This window comes from Acytostelium subglobosum, assembly GCF_000787575.1.
Source record: "Acytostelium subglobosum LB1 DNA, scaffold: scaffold21, whole genome shotgun sequence".
Taxonomy (NCBI): Eukaryota; Evosea; class Eumycetozoa; order Acytosteliales; family Acytosteliaceae; genus Acytostelium; species Acytostelium subglobosum.
In genome coordinates, this window is record NW_012236512.1 from 1 (window position 1) to 19,787 (window position 19,787).

Here is a 19,787-nt window from a genome sequence, read left to right on the forward strand (position 1 = left end):
ACCACTGCTACGATCACGACCATGTACAGCGTGTTATCATCATTAACACACCTTCCTTGTATCATCATCTGACTCGCTCCATCATCAACGACATCGTCAGTACCCTCTTCAACCTCAACTATCAAATTGGTGCATCTCCTTCTGGCGCGCTGGACAGCAGCACACAAACATACTTCTTTGCTTTACGTGCCAACGGTCCGACAACACGAATGAAAATCGTCTCATTGAATACACTTCTTATCTCCAAGATGTCTATTTATAATTTACATACTCAACTGCTCATTGGAGTTAGCATGTTCTTGTTGTTGAGTATTTGTACAGTAAGTACTTATTCATGAGTTTAAGCTCTAGTTCACTCTGACACCTGCGACCAGCCACAACCGACCACAATCAATTTCTTTGATCCACTCCAACCATGCAATACATTCTTCAAGATGGACCTGAACAGTGGCGACATCTTGGTTAAACAGACTTTTCCTTTCGACGATGTGCTTTCCATTCTCGCCAAACAAGGTAATGACTACCTCATCTTTGGAGGCGGCTCAATAAGCAACTCCAGCTTCAACTACTATCAGACCTACCTCAATTGGTTCAATCTAAATGTAAGTGAGGCTAAATCTGTATCAAATGCCCAGAGACTGAACTCTCCACATAATCTAGACTGGTGCCCTATCTCTCCAATCTTTGGGCATTCGTACGACCATCTATTACAATCCAAATGGATTCATTACTGGGTATGATTCGGCCAATGATGTTGTGTATATGCCTGTATCCCCGTTTGGCACCTCCACTCTTTTCATCGAGGACTTTGGCAGGCAGGTATAGTAATTATATCTTCAGCCGAAATCAACATTCAAGTTCGAATTACCAAGCGTTTGTTCATTACAGACGCTACATCAACTTTGACAATCGCCAATTAGGTGGGGTCAACTCTGGTGCGTATGACCAGTCCACTCAGACCTACTACATCATCTTTGGCTCTTCTACTGAAGATCCTGGGATCACCATTGCCAAGTACAACATTGTGAGCAAGTAATTGTAATGTAATGTTTCACTTTACATTCACTCCAGTTTGACTTTGCCTTTCCCTCTGAGAAGGAAGTCTATTTCTATGGAGGCAATCTCTTTGTTGGCGTTCATTCAATCGATCCATCAAACTACTTTGGTCCAATCTCCTTTGGCTTGGTCGACCTGTACACCAACACAGTCAGAGTGATCTTCCATGTTGACAATGTCTATACCTTCCAAGGAAACATGTGCACATTCACACTCGATCATGCCTCTGGATACCTTCTTGTGTTGACATCACCCAGCTACAGTAAGCTCCCATTGAACGAGTACTTTATCAACCTGAATATCTACGAAGTTATCTTACACAACCTAACAACTTGGGACACTATTCTCAATCCATGGAAGTGCTTTGCCTCTTAGTTGAGGCTCTCAATACCTTTAATAAAATGGATAGTTGAACTTGTTGCCAAGTTTATCGCTCTCTCTTGTTAATCTTTGAAGGTACTCTCCACAATGTCAGTTGTTTGCCGCTGCTGATGATGATCTCATCAGAATTTGCGTGATCATTGGCTCATTTATGATACCAGCAAGAGTGGATACATACCGGCCAACGAAGGCTCCACAACGAGGACGCAGGAGGCGAATAACAAGAAGTGTCGGTTCAAGTCCAAAACTCCAGTTACAACTTCCACCAGTAGTTCAAAGAGCAGCGTTTGATTGATTGATAGGGAGTGTGTGAGTGATCTGAAGCAGCACCAGTCAGCAACAAAAAGACAGGCATCATCGCCATCATCGACAACAACAACAGCTGCTGCTACAAAGACCAAGAAGCAAAACAACCACATCTTCGCCATCCAACATGCCAACCAAACAACTTCGATGATTCAGAAGGACCCCAATGTAAGTATTTCCATGTGGAGATTCTCGCGCTCAATCGTCTTCACTCTTAAATGGCGATCCAACTAGTTTAGTCCTAGAACTCACCTATTGGTTTGGTGATAATATAAAATCTGTTTACGCTGTTATATTATTTGTATAGTATTGATACGAGTCATAACATGAGGTAGTCCAATGACCCTTACTGTCATTGACCATCTGATTGATGAACTCGCTGCATTGCTCCTCTGTTCTTAGGTCAAGACGGAACCGAGCTCTGAAGCTATCCAGCACTCCTTCCCTCTTGAGACACTTCAAGTTTGTGTCTAGATTAAAGGTTGTTAGAATCTGAAGTTGTTATTAAATATATAAATGTTTGATTGGTTACATACGTGGTATCATGAGTTCGATCATCATCATAAACTCTTGGTAATGATTCCTAACTTGAAGGAAGCCACTCAGTAGCAGTACTGTAAAGTACTTGAATCTGTCAGACTTCTCTCCACCCATAAGCTCCACAATCTCCTCTGTCAGTTTGAAGGGGGCCTTCTCGAAATTGATTGCACCAGGACTTGTCGACAAGAGGAATCCATAATCTATATGGATAATATGTCCTTTTCGGTCGATCAATATGTTTCCATTATGTCTATAAAGTCAACCATAAGATGGAGTGGTCAGGGAAATGTCGGGTACGAGCTGGACAACGAAAATAACATACCTGTCCTTGATTTGAAGGAAGTAGCACACTAATGCATAGCCTGCGACGCTCTCGATAAAGTTGCTCTGTGCCAGGATAAACTCCTTTGATCGATTGTCACCGTAGGCATCAATGAAATAATTCAACAATGTTGTGTAGTTGGGACACTTCTTTTTGAGGGTGTCCAGTGAAGTTGAGTCTGGTATCGTCTCTATCAAGCCTGAGTCTTGTCCAGTTGCCACCACAAGGTATGGCTAAAAGGTAGGCATAATATTGAATATGTTGTTTCTAATCATCATCACCATTATCATAGTTTATACATACTCTCAACCATAGGGGCAGATTGGTCTTTTTAAAAATGCGATAGAACTGAGTGATCAACTGCATAGCCAACTGCTCTTGCCTTAGATCATCACCACTCTTGACGATAAATGATATCAATCTCCATCCAGAGATTGAACGATAGGGAGAGGTCCTCCATATCTTGTTCTCCTTTGTCTTCCAGTTCTCTCCAAATATCGTATTCAACAATTTGCTGTTTGCCTGCAAATCGCTTGTGTCATGTTTGGCAATTACCTTGACCTCCAACTCGTCGTCTGTGTCGGGCGTGTTGATTACTTTGCTAATGTCCTCGGTGGTATCTGTGAAAAAGTATGTACCATCCATGACCTTCACCTCGAGGTAGAGCATGAATGGAACACGATCACGAGAGTTGAGACAAATCGCCTCTTCGTGTACAATGCCAAGGACATGGAAAGATGGGTAGACTGGTAGGATAATCATAGACTTTGCAAAGAGTTGATCGTTAAGGTGCTTGAGCATGATGCGTAAGGTGGCATTCCTGATCTCACGTTGCTTGCCAGGGCCATTGACTCCAGGAACTGAAAGCAAGAATGTTCCAATCTTTGAAAGTATGTTGATAAAGTGTATCTCTGAGTAGAATGGATAATAGTTGAACAGTTTCTTTGCCAGAGTGGAGCCATCCAAAATGTCAAAGCAAAATGTATATGGGTTTGGTGATGATGATGCCAATTGTTTGGAGACGTTGCGTTGTYCCAAGACTGTCGCTCAAATGTTTGGAGCGTGATGTTTGAATCTCTTGTTGTTGTTGTTGTTGCTGCTGCTGCTGCTCAATATTTGAATTGTCTTGATTGGCATCTGATCCAAAAGGATCAGCATTCGATTGCATGGGAAGTGTTTGGGACGGGTCAGATATTGATGTACCTTGCTTGGATGATGATGAAGTAATGATGTCTCCATAAGCAACACGGTCGGCATCAGTAATGGGGATAATGATAATTGTGTCACTCTCATTGATAGGTTTCTTTGATTCGAAATACTCCTCATCAATGAACAAATAGGACTTGTCAGACACGGCCATATCCTCAGCCTGCTTCCTCCTACAAGGTGCTCTGTCAAGCTTGGACAGGTCAAAGTAACCAATCGACGCCATCTCACAACCTTTTGTTTTTAAAGGCATTAGTATTGGTCAAGGACTTTGTTATCTTTTGATTTCAAACATACGTTTCCAAACCTCCCTTGCATTATCAAAGGTGCCAGGATGTCTATCGCACGTTATTGAGTTCAGTAGAAAGAAAGTCTGCACAGCAATGATTAAAGACTGTCTACATTTCTCTAGAAGCATCACTATGATTGGCTCCTGCTTGTATACTACACATATATGACTGGTGTGCAGGAGGTGTGTCAGTAAGGTTCAAACTATGGTAAACATCAATTGAATAATGAAAAAACCACTATTTCTACCTACACTATTTGGGGCAGGAAAAGTTGGAAGTCAGTGTGCGGCAGTCTACCAATGCGCTCACAAACATGTTCCTGTATAGTTGTCCTACTGATACTCTTGAGGAGCCACATCATTCCTATATCTATCGAGAATGATTCTTTGAGTGGATCCTGTTCCTCTTTTTCGCGTCTCTTCTTGGCTGAGAATATCTTTTTCTTTAGCTCGTTGACGACCATATCACCAGTATCGTGTATTGTATCAACAATATGACTGATGTGCTCATTGATTTGATGCAAATGAGGGTGATTGTGATGTTGTTGTTGTTGTTGTTGTTGTTGTTGCTCCTTGGTACTCGAGGTAACTGGGTAGGTGGAGGCCATCATTGTGTTGGCATGTCGTGTAGCTTTGTTTGAGTCCAATGAGGCCGTAGATGTTGTCGTTGTCGTTGTTGTTGTTGTTGTTGTTGTTGATAACGGAGGACTTGACATTCGTTTCTTTTTCCTCTCCTTCTTTCCTTTCACCTTTGCTCTGCTACTACTACTGCTACTTGTGTGATTGCGATCGTCATTGTTATCGTTGTTGTTGATGTTGTCCTCGTTGTTATTCGTGTTTATCACGATGTCACTATCTGGTTGATTGTTTGTAGTTGTTGTGATGATCTTTGATAATGTGGAGATGAACTCCTTTTGTTCGCTGATGTTAAAGTCATCATCAATGATCTGTTGTTGTTGTTGTAGTTGTTGTTGTTGTTGTTGATGTTGCCGTGTATGTTGGAGTGCCTCAGGATTGAACAACTCCATCTCTACACTACTTATTACTCGAGTTATCTCTCTTCCTTCACTGTGACTATCTATCTATCTATCTATCAGATAGACTGTTGTCAAGATGGAATGAAAAATGATTTGAAACTTCTTCTTCTTGTTTTTTGATTGAAAAACTTGTCAGTTTGGTTTCGCCCATCACCACCAGTAGTTATTGACGACCTCAAGATCGAAGCCAAACATCTACCAATTGATGTGAACGATCAACAACCTACAGTGTACTCTACCTTGACAATCGATTCACAATGATGTCCACAAGTTGCTGAGCACGTCATTTATTGTAGAGTCGCTCCTCACCATTGTGATGAGAAACTACGAGGAACCTTTTGGATCATCTCATCATAGTCTCTTAGGTCCTCTTCAAGGCCCTCCTCCAGCACTTCGTCGTCGTAGCTATCTCGGTTGGTATTCATGTCATCACGATATATCTGATCACTGGTTATCCCCAAGAGCTCAGGTGTTATCTCCTTCAAACTGTCTTTTGGTCTTGGTTGTTGCTTCTTTACTCCTGTGACACCAGCCTCTAGAGATGATTTAACGTGCTTGAGCTCCAATCTATGGCACTCAGCCAACACTATGGACAGTGCCTGAGAAACGTTGAGACATTCGATGTGTCCAGTGCTTGGTATCATCAAACACTTGTCAGACAATTTGATGATGCCCTTAGAGATACCCTCTGACTCAGATCCAAACACAAGCACCAGTGGACTGTTAATGTTGCCAAGAGTCTTTGTAGCATCGTCACTGTAGAGAGGCGCCACATTGCTGATGTCCTTGTTGCCAGCGGTCGAAACCACCCTCCATCCCTCCTTCTTGAACTCCTTGATCATGTTGATCACCTCATTGCGCGCCTCCATATGGACCAGGTCAATGTGGTCCATTCCACCACGGCTCAGTTGGTAGACCCTCGATGAGAAAGGGTTGACTCGCCCACTCTCATTCTTGTCTGGGTCGTTGTAGGCAAACAGAGTCCTGATACCAAAGGATGTGCATGCTCGCACGATTGTTCCAATGTTATATGGATTGCCAACATTGTCCAAAAGTACAACGACTGGACGGGTACCATCGTGGTTGACTCGTTGGGTGATGAGTTCTTTGGCTTGGTTGAGCAAGGGCGACTTGGACAATGGCACAATGGCTTTGAATCTGATGCGCTCCATCTCCTTCTCAAATGCCTCCTCTGGGGTGAGTGTAGCTGCTTGGCGTACTACCATGCAGATACCTTCGTGGCTATTGGTCCTGGTGATTGCGTTCATCTGTCCATCGTTGTTGTTGAAAATTCGATATACCATGTTGTTTGATGCAAAGTGTTTGACCAGTGGGAACAGCAACGTCTTGTACCTCTCGTGCACACTCCGTTCGATAAACAACCTGACCAAGTCCTCTTTGTTTCTGTTTTTGAATGCACTCAATACTGATGCCATTCCGATGATATTGACTAGTTGCTCTTGTGGTGGTAGTTGTTGTTGTTGTTGTTGTTGTGACTGGTCTGTGGGGTATCTATCATTCTGAGTTTGACCAAAAGAGACTTCCTCTCGATGGCGATAGTTGTCGCCTCCACGGCTAACTCCTTTCTTCTCAACGTATCTATTATCTCTTATATACTTGTCACCATCTGACGCCATTGACCTGATGTTAGATATTACTCATTGGTGGGACATGTTGACATCTACTTACCTCCTCCTCCCCGGCTATATGGTTTATCGCCCAAGCTTTGTGGTCGGTTTCTGTCATAGTTAGTGCCACTGTATTTGCTGCTAACGTCCTTGTTCCTTTTGATATCAGTGTCATCATTGTAGCTGCCGCGGGCCGTCTTGTTGCCCCTACTATGAAATCCTGTGCTACTACTGACTCTATCTCTGTTGTCATTGAGGCTTCGCTTATTGACGGTCCTACTGTCAAAGTTATTATCATTGTTTCTGTTGAACATTATGCTTCTTTTGTTGTTGTGGCTTTGGTTGTTGATGTTGGTTGTATCTGTGTATTTGCTATTACGACTACTACTCTTTTCATAGTGATCCATAGTGTTGTTGTTATTGTTGTTGGCAACAACAACATTCTGTTGACGCTCGATCTTTCTTTCCTCCTCCTTCAGCCACACCTTTGTCTTCTTTGTATTCTTGTTTGCAGAATTGACGGCACTCGAAACCTTTTGTTGAAGTCTCATTCTCAACCTGGCTGAATCATCATAATAGTTGTCTTGGTCATTGATATGACTTGTCTTTGTAGTGTACGAATGCTGAATAGTAACGATGGGAGAGTTGGTGACCCTCCAGTTGAATTTACTGGGCTGATTCAACAAACTGCATCTAACTAATACAGACAATGACCCTGGAGAACCGAACAGTCCAAGACACCTATTCATTGTTGTTATTGTTGTTGTTTGTTGTTACTACTACCTACGACTACTATGTATGAACTACTTCCTGACACTCAACTCGTCTTCATTCTTTGGGACAAAGAATAATTTAATTTAATTTAAAAATTAAAAAGTTTCAATTCCACACAACCAACCTCCACAAACAACAATACCTCTTGTCAATCAATGTTCAATTTACCTTTTTATATATATCATAACTTTTATATATATATTATTATTATTGATAACTTTATATACCATTACACAACCATGTTTCTATTTGGCAAGCAAAAGACACCAAAAGGTTGACATTGTGAAAGATCGTGGTTGAAGTTGCGCTTCACATTGATCTTAAAGTATCTAACTCTTTCCTCCTCCTCACACTTCCACAGAGGTTCTTAGAGAGAACCAGAGAGCATTGAATAAGTCAATGAGAGAACTGGATCGTGAAAGAGTCGGCCTGCAGAATCAAGAGAAGAAGATCATCATTGACATCAAAAAGATGGCTAAACAAGGACAGATGAACTCTGCCAAGATCATGGCAAAGGACTTGGTGAGGACGAGATTCCACATTCAAAAGTTCTACGAGATGAAGACACAACTCCAGGCAGTTAGTCTTAGAATACAGGTATGGTATCGTTCTTGTAACAACTCTCTCTCTCTCTCTCTCTCTCTCTCTTTCACTCACATCTTCATGATTTACTCACTATACTATACTAGACACTACAATCTACTCAGTCAATGGCAGAGGCAATGAAGGGAGTGACAAAGGCAATGATGGTAATGAACAGACAGATGAACATACCTCAATTCACAAAGATTATGATGGAGTTTGAACAACAGTCAGATAAAATGGACATGAAGGAGGAAATGATGAACGACACTATGGACGATGTCATGCAACAGGACGGTGAAGAGGAACAATCACAAGAGATCCTCAACCAGGTACTCGACGAGATTGGAATAGATTTGGCGTCACAACTGGTCGATGCTCCAACTTCTACTGCATCATCTGTAGCTTCAAAGCATCAGGTGAATGGATAAGCCCTCTGTAAATTAAATATTGTTTTGTTTCCATAATAGTTAACTGAGGCAGACCCAACGTCATTGCACACTTCATGAGTTGGATTGTCCCTCCTATCTATCATGTCATTTACCTAGAGTTACATTTATGATTTTATTGTTGATGTGATTGGAGAGCATGTATGTGTTGTTATGATTGTAGTACTAACAAGATGATTGTGTGACAAATCAACCTGGACACACACCTTAACGGACCTTGCTGAGAGTGCCAGCATTCGATGTGACACGGGTGAGAACAATCTCGGCATTGACCTCTGAGGGTGTGTTGGCCTGGATATCAACGTGATATGGCGAGAAGACGTCCTTGACGATTCCAGAGTGAGTTCCGAGCTTGGCCCTGAACATTCTTGGGATATCCTCACCAACAAAGTTGACCCAAACAAACTGGGTGATCTCTGAGAGGTCAAACTGGGTACGCACACGAATCAAACCGTAGGCTACAATGTTGGATTGGAGGTGCGAGGCAAGTTCGTCAGCGTCGCCATTTCCAGAGGCAATGACAGTAAGGGTGGTGTTGTTGGGCTTGTATCCAATGAGGGTCCAGTTGGTTGGGGTGGAGTCGCTACGGACATCCTTGATAGCAGCGCGAACGTCTTCCTCGGCAATGACTGGTGCACCAGAAGAGGTTGGGACCGAAGATGGTGAGGTTCCCTTGTAGACACCACCTGTGCTACGTGTGGGAACAGCTGTTGCTCTTGGTGAGACGGCATCTGCCAACACACGTGATTGAGTGCCCGAGTTCTTGGTGATAGTGTCGATGATAATCTCCTCACTGATCTCTGATCTGGTGGTCGCTTGAATATCAACGTGGTATGGGGAGAGCAACTCCTTAATGAATCCACTGTGAGTTCCAAGTCTAGCTCTCAACATTCTGTTGATCTATTATTTAATGAAATAGAGTTGACGACATTAGTAAACTGGTCTATCTCTCTCTCTCTCTCTCTCTCTCGTTGCCCTTGCTCAAATTACTTACACCTTCACCAATCCAGGTAATCTTTGCAAACTTGACAGTGTTGGAGTTGTCGATTTTCTCCACTGATCTAGTAAGACCGTAGGCGACCATATCATCGTTCAAATTGGCAATAAGTTCTGAAGGTCCACCCGAACCACTACCAAGAAGTACAATGGAGCTTCCCTCGTATCCAAAGAGAATCCAGTTGATTCCACTGTCGTCCGACCTGAATGATCTGAGGGCAGCACGGGAGCTCGATTCGTCGGCCAAGGCAATGGCGTCCTTGCTGACAGCTGGAGCAGCACCTGCAGTGCGCACAGATGTTGATGAGGAGGCGGCAGTGCGACGTGCTCCAGTCTCATCAAGTACTCTTGATCCTGATCCAGATGTCTCTTGAATCTTAGTATGGACGATGGCATCACTGTTTGTAGAGAATTGGAGTGATTAACGTTAATCAACAACAAGCTATAGCAACCAGACATAAAACAAAGATACATACGATAACTCAGACTTGTGAGAGATTTGGAAGTCCACATGGTATGGAGTAAAGAGGGTCTTGATGGAAGATGTGGCGATGGAGACGAATGCCTTTTGGAGGAGTCCAACCTTGTCACCGATCCATTGGATAAAGGCATACTTGACGGTCTCTGAGTTGTCAATGACGTCGATCTTGCGCACCAAACCAAAGCCGACCAGATCGTCGCTCAGCTGATTGAGAAGTGCCTCAACACCGCCCGAACCACTTGCCAGCAACTTTACCTTCTTTGACTTTGGAGTCTCAAAGGACAGCAGCACCCAATCAGTTGGTGTCTTGTCATTGCGGAGATCGCCAATGGCTGCTTTGATTTCACTCTCGTTTATGTATTCTACAGACATGTTAATAGATAGATTTGATCAGAAGAAGTATTACTAAATTGATATATATATAAATATAGTGTGTTTGATAATGATGTTGGGAGGATGATGGTTATAATAATAATGTGAGTTGAGTGGTGATTGATCAACCCAAATTTATTTATTTTTTAATTTAATTTTTCACTAGTGAAAATTGAACATCAATACTTTTTCATCCCACAAAATACACTGGTTCGTTAATTTTGAAATATAATTAAAAAAAATCAAAAAAAAAAACGACAGTTTTTTGGCACCCAACCATCCGATGACCAATTCAACAAAGATCATCTTTTGAAAATATTTGTAGGGAGCTCCAACTTCCTTTTCAACAGTGCTCCCAACCAAATACCAACAACAACGACTAACAACTAAAACAAACTATTGTCATCATAACTAAATTATCTATTCAATTTATATACTAGTAAAGACAAACAACAACAACAAGTATTACATAATATATATAATATACAATCATGACTGAAAAGTTATGTCCCGAGAAGCTCATTGATGTATTGGACATTCCTCTTATAATATTGAATATCATTCGAGACCAGGATGATCTCATCTACACAGGTGTCGCCAATGCCTACCTACTAAAGATCGTTGGTACATCCTCAGATAACCTTATAGAATCTATCATTGGAATGCCATCGCCTCCATCCTCACCCACATTCCTTCCCACAACATTGTCGTCGTCACGTGTTCGATCACCAGACACATTGTCGAGTGAATTTTCTCAACTGCCCACACCTTCAACACTTCCACATGCCCGACCTCATCGTAGGCCGTCGATCAAGGGTGGTTTCATTGTCAACAAGTTCGACCCAATCATTGCAATCGACTTTAAAAAGTCTTACCAACTAAACAATGGCATCGTTAGCGAGGAGACAACTTCACTGATCGAGTGCATTCAATCAGCCTTTCTCGACGGACACCGTGTCGAGATGCCAGTGTTTGTCAGCAATCTCACCACAAACCGACAGTACTCTGCAACAATGGTCGTTTCACCATTTTTAAATGGCTGCGCCTGTTGCTTCCAACAAATAGAGGAGAAGGTGGAGCTCCCCGAGATTGAGCCCGTCAGCATCCCCACTCCTACAGCGGTCTTCCACTCCCCCCTCGTTCGCGCCTACTACGACATGCTGGACTACGTGTGCAAAGACCTACCGGTGATCATATGGCGCACAAACTCTGCTGGCGAAATATCTGGCTTCAAGAAGATGGACAGTGTTAAGTGTCTGGCCGATCGATTACCGGATGGCGTGTGCAAGGGCAAGACAATCGACGACTTTGTCAACTGGGTACCAAGCTCACTGAACGATCAATTCAAGGACACCTTTACAAACGAGATTGCCAACAACGACGTCAAGATTCACTTTCTCTACTGGTTCCTTACACCAGAGGAGCATTACCCAATGCTCTACGTCTTTAGAGGCTTTGCAATCAAAGAGGCAGATAACAACGTTGGTTGGGTTGGCATGTCCTACAGCTATCTTATGAATGAAGGTCCACACATCGCAATCAAGTCCCAATACAATCTGGAGTTCCTCTGTCAGCGAGTCAAGACTCTGTGTGAAGCCCCAGACAAGCTCAAGCTCGACTATGAGGACATCAGCTCAGGTTCATCGTTTGAGCACTTTATGCAAACTGGAAAGATATCGCTGTCCAACGAAGAACATTCAACATTCCTCATGGCCAGGGAGAGATACAATGTACTATTTAGACTGAGCCTCTTGGGTGTGATGTTTTCTACATTGTCTGGAACTATTGTTGATGTATGTGTAGGAGAGAGACGTGTCTTGTCTCTATCATCATACTTACTCTCATCACACACACAATAGGCAAACGATGCATTACTATCCATCATAGGATATAGTAGATCAGAGTTGGAGCAAGGACAGGTCAACTGGATGAAGTTGACTCCACCAGAGTTTAGCGAGATATCTGCAAGGGCTCTGCTTGAGCTAAAGGCAAAGCGTTGGTGCCAACCAATCGAGAAGGCATACACACACAAGAGTGGCAAGAGAGTTCCCATTCTCGTAACAGCGGTCATGATTGATGGTAGCTCAGAACAATGCATCACGTTTGTCTTTGACCTTAGTCGCTATAGACAGGCTGAGGAGTCTGCCATCCAGGCCACCAATCTAAAGACTCAGTTCTTGGCCAACATCAGTCACGAGTTACGAACACCATGCCACGGAATATTGGGCATGTCACAAATGCTTCTGGATTCCAAGTTGAACGACCCACAACGTGACTGCGCCGAGACTATCAAACGATCCACCGATACACTCATCACGTTGATCAATGACATGTTGGACTTTTCAAAGATCGAGTCGGGCAATATGACATTGGAGCTTGCAGAGTTTCAACTGGTGCCAATGATCGAGGAGATTATTGATCTGCACAGCGAGGCCGCCAACAAGAAGGACATTGATGTATACTTTGTTATGAGCAGGGACCATCCGGTGCCACCTGTGCTCATTGGCGACCGTCGACGTATCCTTCAGGTATTGGTCAAGGTGGTGTCCAATGCAGTCAAGTTCACCGAGAGAGGACATGTTCTCATTGAAGTATCGACCGAGTACGAATGTGGTGATCAGATATCGTTGCGATTCTCAGTGATCGACACTGGCATTGGCATATCGGATGCCAACATGAAGCAGATCTTCACGCCATTCTGTCAGGCCGATGGTTCAAGCTCAAGGAGACATGGAGGCACTGGTCTCAGTTTGTCCTATTGCAAGAACCTCATCAATCTCATGTCTGGCACCCTTCACTTTGAAAGTCAGCTCGGACAGGGAACCAACTTTTCCTTTTCACTCAAACTGTTGCTTGGCTCTCCTACATACCTTCCAACAGATGTACCAGCGGCCAATCAATTCTTTTATCCAGAGTACAAGCCCTTCAAATCGGAATGTAAAATGGTAAGTACATTTATGTTGTTGTTTGGTTACATTGATCATGACTCTAACATAGGGTATATTTATAATGATGTGTAGGTGTTGTTGGTCGAATCGAACGAACATGCATGTACCTCAATCAAGACAGTTTTGAAGACTCTTGGCTATATCTACAAGATTTGCCAAAGCATTGATATGGCCATCGATCAATTCAAGCAAGCCAAACAATCTCAATCACCATTCGATATTGTCATTGCCTCTGACTCGTCTGGTAACATTCGAACACTGCTAGCATTGATCACCACAGAGAAGGTGATCGTATATGGATCAGAGAGCAGAGCGGCAGCACTGGCGGACCACCAATACATCTCGTCCTTCCTGGTCAAGCCACTCAAACCAACCAAACTGATAACGGCTATACTCAAGTATCACCAGCCAAGCAATGTGTATGTTTGTCTTTGTTGCTGGATCGAACAATCATTTCAAGTCGATCACTAACCAATCAATAATATCATTATCTTTTAGTCAAAAGAACAACCACAACAATAACAACATCAACAACATCAACAACAACAACAATAGCAATAACAATGTATCCGATAACCAAGGCAATACCAAGTGTATATTAGTTGCTGAGGACAACAAGACGAATGAAAAGGTGATCACAGCACATCTGACAAAGCTTGGCTTCCAGAGTTTGGTCTGTGCCAATGGTCAAAAGATATTGGACGCAATTGCAATGGAGAACCAACAGTTTAGTCTCATTCTTATGGATTGTCAAATGCCTGTCATGGATGGCTTTGTCTGCTCAAGGATCATCAGAGAGCTAGAGCCCAATGGACAGAGAATACCAATCATTGCAATGACTGCCAACAACTCTGAGGATCAGTGCAAGGCAGCTGGCATGGATGACTATCTTGCGAAACCTGTCAAGATGGAATCACTCAAGAATACTATATCTCAGTGGTTACCAAAAGATGGTATGTCTAAACTTATCTTAGCAAGCATACAGCATAGTTAACTAACATTTATATATAGATGTGGTACACAGCTTCTATCCAAGAGACGGTTCACCTTCCTATAGTCAATTTGCTGCTAGTTTATAGTTGATTTATCTCTTTATATAAAGGTAGATAAGAGTAGTAGTAGTTGTAATGTAATAATTACTTTGACAATGGAGCAGTCTTCTTTCTGAGGTAGTCAAGTGCACGTGGGTCAGACTGAAGTAATGGAGTGAGTTTTTGAAGAACCTCAGCGTGATAGTTGTTGACAAACTGCATCTCCTCCTCGGAGAGCAAGGAAGGAATGATGAGATCACGCTCATAGGGCGTCATGGTCACAGTCTCGAATCCAATGAAGGAGTTGCTGTGTGGAAGCTGCACTTGTACAGTGACCATTACATTCTCGATCCTCATACCAAACTTGCCCTCTTCGTAGTAGCCAGGCTCATTGGTCAGAGTCATGTTGGGACAGATCAGATAGTGATGGGGAAGGGACCTGAAAGTAAGGCTGTGTGGACCCTCGTGGACGTTGAGGAATGCACCAACACCATGTCCAGTGCCATGTCCATAGTCGAGACCAACACTCCACAATGGTACGCGGGCAATACAATCTATCTGATAGCCGTTGATCTTGGGTGGGAACTTTAGGATGGACAGTTGGATGTGTCCCTTCAACACACGAGTGTAGCATTGCTTCTCATGGTCGGTAGGAGTACCAAAGCGTGTTGTTCTTGTGACATCTGTGGTACCATCACGGTATTGGCCTCCAGAGTCTATAAGATAGACCTGGTTATCGATTGTCTTGCACGTCTCCTTTGAAGGGCTGTAGTGAATGATGGCACCATTGGAACCAATTGATGAGATGGATGCAAAAGAAAGGCTGATGTAATCATGAACCTTGGTGCGGTAGTTCTCTAGGACCTGGGCAGCAGAGTATTCTGTCAATGTGGAGTTGTGCTTGACGACGATCTCCTCCTCGAGCCAAGCCAAGTACTGGACGAGGGCAGCACCGTCACGAATGTGGCACTGACGGAAACCCTCAATTTCTACTGGGTTCTTGATGGCCTTGGCTAGGAGTATTGGGTTGTCCTTCTCAATGAGATTGTCCTTGTTGACGCAATTGTAAATGGACAGACTTGATCTTGGGTCTATCCAGACTCTCTTCTTCTGCTCCGAGTAGGATCTCAAGGTGGAGTAGATGCTGTCATACGAACAGATCTCTACACCAGGTAGGTTTGCTCTAACATCAGCTGGTACCTTTTGTTCATTAATGAACAATTGGGCAGTAGTATGTCCAACGATGGCATATGATAAGAAGACTGGATTGAAGGTAACGTCTGATCCCCTCAAGTTGAGCAGCCCTATACAGGTGGATAGGATATGAATATTAATGTCTAGGACAATAATGGTCGTGTCGTTTTGTTTTAAAACTTACATGCCACCTCGTCCAATGCAGTAATGACAACAAAGTCAGCCTTCTCTCTGACCAATGATTCTCTGATCTCTTTGATCTTGTCTGTGCTACTCTTTCCAGAGTACTCAAGTGGCAAGAAGAATACAGGCTCAGTTGGATAACTACTGACTGGTTCCTCACTCTTTAGAGACTCTCTCACGTGGTCGACAAGATTATGCTCCAAAGTGATGATCTTTTGGTTGGCCTTCTCCACTGCCAATCTGAACTTGTCGTAGGAACTTTTGGCGATTAATCTGCTGTCCATACCAATGGTAGTACCAGCTGGAAGAGTCTACAAGATCATAAGTTAGTATGTTGTGAGTTGAATATCATGGTTGTTGTGAATATCTTACCTTTGAGATCCACTCCTCGATGGTTGGTTCGCCTTGGACACGGTCCTTCATGATCTTCCAATCTGATTGGAGTTGTTGTCCGGCCTGTAGCCAGTAGCGACCATCGGTCCAAAGTAGACATTGATCTGTGGTTATTACAGCAGTACCAGCACTTCCATTGAACCCACTGATGTATTCACGTCGGTGATCATATTCACAGACGTACTCACTTTGATGAGCATCATCGCTAGGTACGACATAGACTTGTATGTTGTTCTGTGTCATTACCTGACGAAGATTCTCCACCTTTTGTTTAATTGTTAGTGTCATCTTATTTGTATTATATATACACTTATATAAATATCTCTTTCTGTATAAGTGTTATTGAATCTTTAGTTGATGGATGATGATCAATTTAATTTATGTTTGAATTGAATCCAATCATCAGCCCATTGGGAAATTGGTCAGCCAAACAGGACCATCATCTTGTTGACAACATCGTTTGGGTTACAAGGCTTGTTTATTGGTACATTGTGGAGGTGTTGTCCATAGATAACGTTATCTATGATTGTTTGGTGATTGAATAAATAAGTTGTTTCTATTGTTGCCAATGAATAAGAACCAAGAGTCGACCTAAGAACATCCACCTAATGATTTGATTGATAGATAGATAGATTGGGTCAGTGACACTTTGTTTGTTTGATATATAATAGACAGACAGACATACAAGCACTCTTTTGTTCTGGTGTCTTTGACATTGTAGTTTCGATAGTGACTGGAGCATCAGTTTCATCACAAGCCTGGACCATCTCAGAGTCAGCATCGCTAAATAGAGTCTCCTTGACCTCTGTGGCCAATGTCATAAAGGTCTCCTCAACATTGATTCCACACTTTGCAGAGGTTTCAAAGAACTTCATACCAAACTCCTTGGCTAACTCCATACCCTTTGAACTCTCGATCACCTTTTCATCATTCAAGTCGCACTTGTTTCCAATCAATATCTTTGACACACCAGGTGTTGTGTTGGTTTCAATCTCTTTAATCCATAGCCTAATGTCTACGTGACAATGATATAAGTTTGTTGTTGTGTTGTTAGTTAGGAATGTAATGAATTCTCTCTCTTCTCTCATTAGTTACTTTCAAATGATGTCTTGCATGTTACGTCATACACTAGCACAATTCCCATTGAGCCTCTATAATATGACTTTGTGATTGCCTTGAAGCGGTCACACCCTGCTGTGTCCCATATCTGTAGCTTGATCTTCTTTCCTTCCAGCTCGATGGTTCGAATCTTAAAGTCCACTCCAATGGTCGTGAGATACTTGTTGGAGAAGTAGTCATCTGAGAACCTAATCAGGACACTACTCTACTCACACACATAGATGTCGATAGGCTACAAGATTAGTACAAATGTGTAGCAAGTTTAAGAAATGATTGAGTTGATATCCACCTTGCCTACGTTCTGATCTCCGATCAGCAATAGTTTGAACAGATAGTCGAAGCGGTCTTTCTTTCGTCGGATAGACATATTTTAAAATATTTTTGTATTTATATATATATATATGTATATATGTATATATGTATGTATGTGACCAGTTGTAAACAATGGCCCTTCAGATAGGACTGAATAGATTGATTGATCACCTCCAAGACAAAACCATACTTGCACCCCCATCCAATTGGTTCAACGAAAGTCCGAAGGGAGGGTTATGATAAAACTCTCATGCCCTGCACGAAGAATAGAATCATTGTTCCAGTGATGACAGAGACAAACAACAACAACAACAATAGCAACAATAGTAGTAGTAGCAGTACTGCTGCTAGTAGTAGTAATGAGTACTTGACTGCAATGACTGCATTGGTAATGGACTTCCCTGCTTGTGTTGAACCTATTTATGATGCATTAAAATGTGACAAGAGCAATGGGATGAAGCCTGGTCAACCAAGCAAGCAGTGTCAGGAGCAACACGCTCATATGAACTTTTGTATCATGTCTACATTCTGTCCTGAGCAGGCAAGAGTATTCATCGACTGCACCAAAGGTGTTATACCCTATGGCAACCTTTTAATACCAAACGAGTGTCAGAAAGCGGTATGTTGTTGTCTTGTGTGTGCTTTGAACAACAATAAGACTGTATTACAGATATATTGACTCATTATCATCATCATCATCTTCATCACTCTAGTGGAAGGCATTCGATCAATGTCTAGTCGATAGGACAACAGAGTATGAAAAGCGTAATCATAGTAAACCTGTTTGATGATCTGTACAGAATAATGGTACCACGACTATTGAGTTTATTGGCTAGCAAGATTGTAAAGGATTATGGTCATCATTGTAAGTAGTAAAGTTACAAACACATTGGATGACCTTTGTGTTGATGCTGTAGACTCGGACGAGGATGATGATGAGGGAGGAGTAGGATCAACAAATGCTCGCACTGTTATCTTATCAATGTACATGTCTGTCTGGTCGGACGTGGTCGACACTAGTTGGAAACCATCAAACTTCGAGTTTGGTGACGAGGTGAGATTCCTAAGGTCAACGTACACCTTGATCCATTGGCCAGCTGGAATATCTCGACCAATTAATGTGGTGAGAGGGCGTGTGTAGGCAATGTTGACAGTCTTGTCAGAGTTGAGCGTCAACAGGTTAAAGTCCACTAGTTGCTTTCCAGACTGTCCACCATGCACCCAAAACTCCACCTGCTTGTGGATGGATGTGTTGATACAGCTCCAACACATGAAGAACAAGGTCTCTCCCTTGGCACGTGGTCTGAACGCGATAGAGTACTTTCCTTCGATGACTGGTGACGTGTTGTTAAGAATATGTTTAGCGCTGGACCAGTCGTCTGCCCAATGAGTCATCTTATCGTTGTAGATATCAAACGTGTCACTGTGGAACGGAGTTTGGCCAGCGTCCAAAGTGTTCAAATGGGTCTTGTATCCTCTTCCAAAGGTAGTTGGTGTTCCAATGTAGTCTCTGATCAGTGATGGAGTAGAACAATCGGCCACCAACCAGGACCAAGCAATATAATGTAGGTTGTTTGCATCGCAATAGTTGATAAAGTCCAACAAAAAGTCAGTCTGACAATCTTTCTGACCAACCTCTGTGGCTACAATTGGATATTGATCTAGAACAGGTTTCAAGTAGATATCCCAACATCCTTTGGATCGACAGTAGTTAAAGTCATATGAATGAAGTGCTGCTCCAAGTTGTTCTGTTGTATATGTTACAAGATGGTTAGTTATTACAGTTTGTTCATCCTATAATATAATTTATACATACTTAGAGGATCAAAAGGAATATAAGTCAAGAATTGAGTAAGAGATGTAGCGTATTGTATACCAGATAGAAGGATGATGTTGGTTGCACCAACACCTCTGATAGAGTCAATCATCTCTTGCATTCCTGCTACAGGGTAATCGATTGTATGTTCACAGTCGGTACCATTCTTCCAACATGTCCAAGCTTCTTCAGTGTCCCAAGCATTGCCATATGGATAGGGCTCATTGTACAGGTCAAACAATATTCTACCGTTGTTTCCAAAAGTGTTGGCAATTGATTTCCAGAACATTGGGGCATGGGCCTTGTTTGGCATAGCGGTTTGGTGAGTGGCCAGGACCGTTCCACCTTCGCTGGACCAATGCAAATCGAGAA

At 42.6% G+C, this 19,787-nt stretch overlaps 10 protein-coding genes across 10 annotated transcripts; 3 read left to right on the forward strand and 7 right to left on the reverse strand.

The window, feature by feature from the left end:
• Nucleotides 1-1,995: 1,995 nt before the first annotated feature.
• Nucleotides 1,996-3,406, reverse strand: SAMD00019534_090540 (hypothetical protein; the record flags this gene model as incomplete). The annotated part of the gene is made up of 5 exons (XM_012895468.1): nucleotides 1,996-2,021; nucleotides 2,094-2,213; nucleotides 2,280-2,533; nucleotides 2,606-2,838; nucleotides 2,909-3,406. 5 exons carry the CDS (start codon nucleotides 3,404-3,406, stop codon nucleotides 1,996-1,998), a joined length of 1,131 nt encoding a protein of 376 aa, XP_012750922.1.
• Nucleotides 3,407-3,652: 246 nt separating this feature from the next.
• Nucleotides 3,653-5,128, reverse strand: SAMD00019534_090550 (hypothetical protein; the record flags this gene model as incomplete). The annotated part of the gene is made up of 4 exons (XM_012895469.1): nucleotides 3,653-3,812; nucleotides 3,925-4,045; nucleotides 4,109-4,269; nucleotides 4,353-5,128. 4 exons carry the CDS (start codon nucleotides 5,126-5,128, stop codon nucleotides 3,653-3,655), a joined length of 1,218 nt encoding a protein of 405 aa, XP_012750923.1.
• Nucleotides 5,129-5,442: 314 nt separating this feature from the next.
• Nucleotides 5,443-7,316, reverse strand: SAMD00019534_090560 (hypothetical protein; the record flags this gene model as incomplete). Its single annotated transcript, XM_012895470.1, has 2 exons — nucleotides 5,443-6,764; nucleotides 6,827-7,316. 2 exons carry the CDS (start codon nucleotides 7,314-7,316, stop codon nucleotides 5,443-5,445), a joined length of 1,812 nt encoding a protein of 603 aa, XP_012750924.1.
• A 459-nt stretch (nucleotides 7,317-7,775) lies between these two features.
• On the forward strand, nucleotides 7,776-8,546 carry SAMD00019534_090570 (hypothetical protein; the record flags this gene model as incomplete). The annotated part of the gene is made up of 3 exons (XM_012895471.1): nucleotides 7,776-7,812; nucleotides 7,901-8,136; nucleotides 8,229-8,546. Coding segments are annotated over 3 exons (591 nt in total), but the record flags the coding sequence as incomplete, so codon positions are not given.
• Nucleotides 8,547-8,777: 231 nt separating this feature from the next.
• On the reverse strand, nucleotides 8,778-10,419 carry SAMD00019534_090580 (hypothetical protein; the record flags this gene model as incomplete). Its single annotated transcript, XM_012895472.1, has 3 exons — nucleotides 8,778-9,470; nucleotides 9,565-9,964; nucleotides 10,043-10,419. The coding sequence occupies 3 exons, from the start codon at nucleotides 10,417-10,419 to the stop codon at nucleotides 8,778-8,780; spliced, it is 1,470 nt and encodes a 489-aa protein (XP_012750926.1).
• A 491-nt stretch (nucleotides 10,420-10,910) lies between these two features.
• SAMD00019534_090590 (hypothetical protein) lies at nucleotides 10,911-14,446 on the forward strand (the record flags this gene model as incomplete). The annotated part of the gene is made up of 5 exons (XM_012895473.1): nucleotides 10,911-12,212; nucleotides 12,279-13,364; nucleotides 13,440-13,786; nucleotides 13,866-14,320; nucleotides 14,379-14,446. The coding sequence occupies 5 exons, from the start codon at nucleotides 10,911-10,913 to the stop codon at nucleotides 14,444-14,446; spliced, it is 3,258 nt and encodes a 1,085-aa protein (XP_012750927.1).
• A 60-nt stretch (nucleotides 14,447-14,506) lies between these two features.
• SAMD00019534_090600 (hypothetical protein) lies at nucleotides 14,507-16,456 on the reverse strand (the record flags this gene model as incomplete). The annotated part of the gene is made up of 3 exons (XM_012895474.1): nucleotides 14,507-15,702; nucleotides 15,777-16,086; nucleotides 16,148-16,456. Coding segments are annotated over 3 exons (1,815 nt in total), but the record flags the coding sequence as incomplete, so codon positions are not given.
• A 134-nt stretch (nucleotides 16,457-16,590) lies between these two features.
• SAMD00019534_090610 (hypothetical protein) lies at nucleotides 16,591-17,654 on the reverse strand (the record flags this gene model as incomplete). Its single annotated transcript, XM_012895475.1, has 4 exons — nucleotides 16,591-16,688; nucleotides 16,854-17,183; nucleotides 17,264-17,492; nucleotides 17,586-17,654. 4 exons carry the CDS (start codon nucleotides 17,652-17,654, stop codon nucleotides 16,591-16,593), a joined length of 726 nt encoding a protein of 241 aa, XP_012750929.1.
• A 231-nt stretch (nucleotides 17,655-17,885) lies between these two features.
• SAMD00019534_090620 (hypothetical protein) lies at nucleotides 17,886-18,387 on the forward strand (the record flags this gene model as incomplete). The annotated part of the gene is made up of 2 exons (XM_012895476.1): nucleotides 17,886-18,218; nucleotides 18,313-18,387. The coding sequence occupies 2 exons, from the start codon at nucleotides 17,886-17,888 to the stop codon at nucleotides 18,385-18,387; spliced, it is 408 nt and encodes a 135-aa protein (XP_012750930.1).
• Nucleotides 18,388-18,424: 37 nt separating this feature from the next.
• On the reverse strand, nucleotides 18,425-19,728 carry SAMD00019534_090630 (hypothetical protein; the record flags this gene model as incomplete). Its single annotated transcript, XM_012895477.1, has 2 exons — nucleotides 18,425-19,347; nucleotides 19,416-19,728. 2 exons carry the CDS (start codon nucleotides 19,726-19,728, stop codon nucleotides 18,425-18,427), a joined length of 1,236 nt encoding a protein of 411 aa, XP_012750931.1.
• Nucleotides 19,729-19,787: the final 59 nt, after the last annotated feature.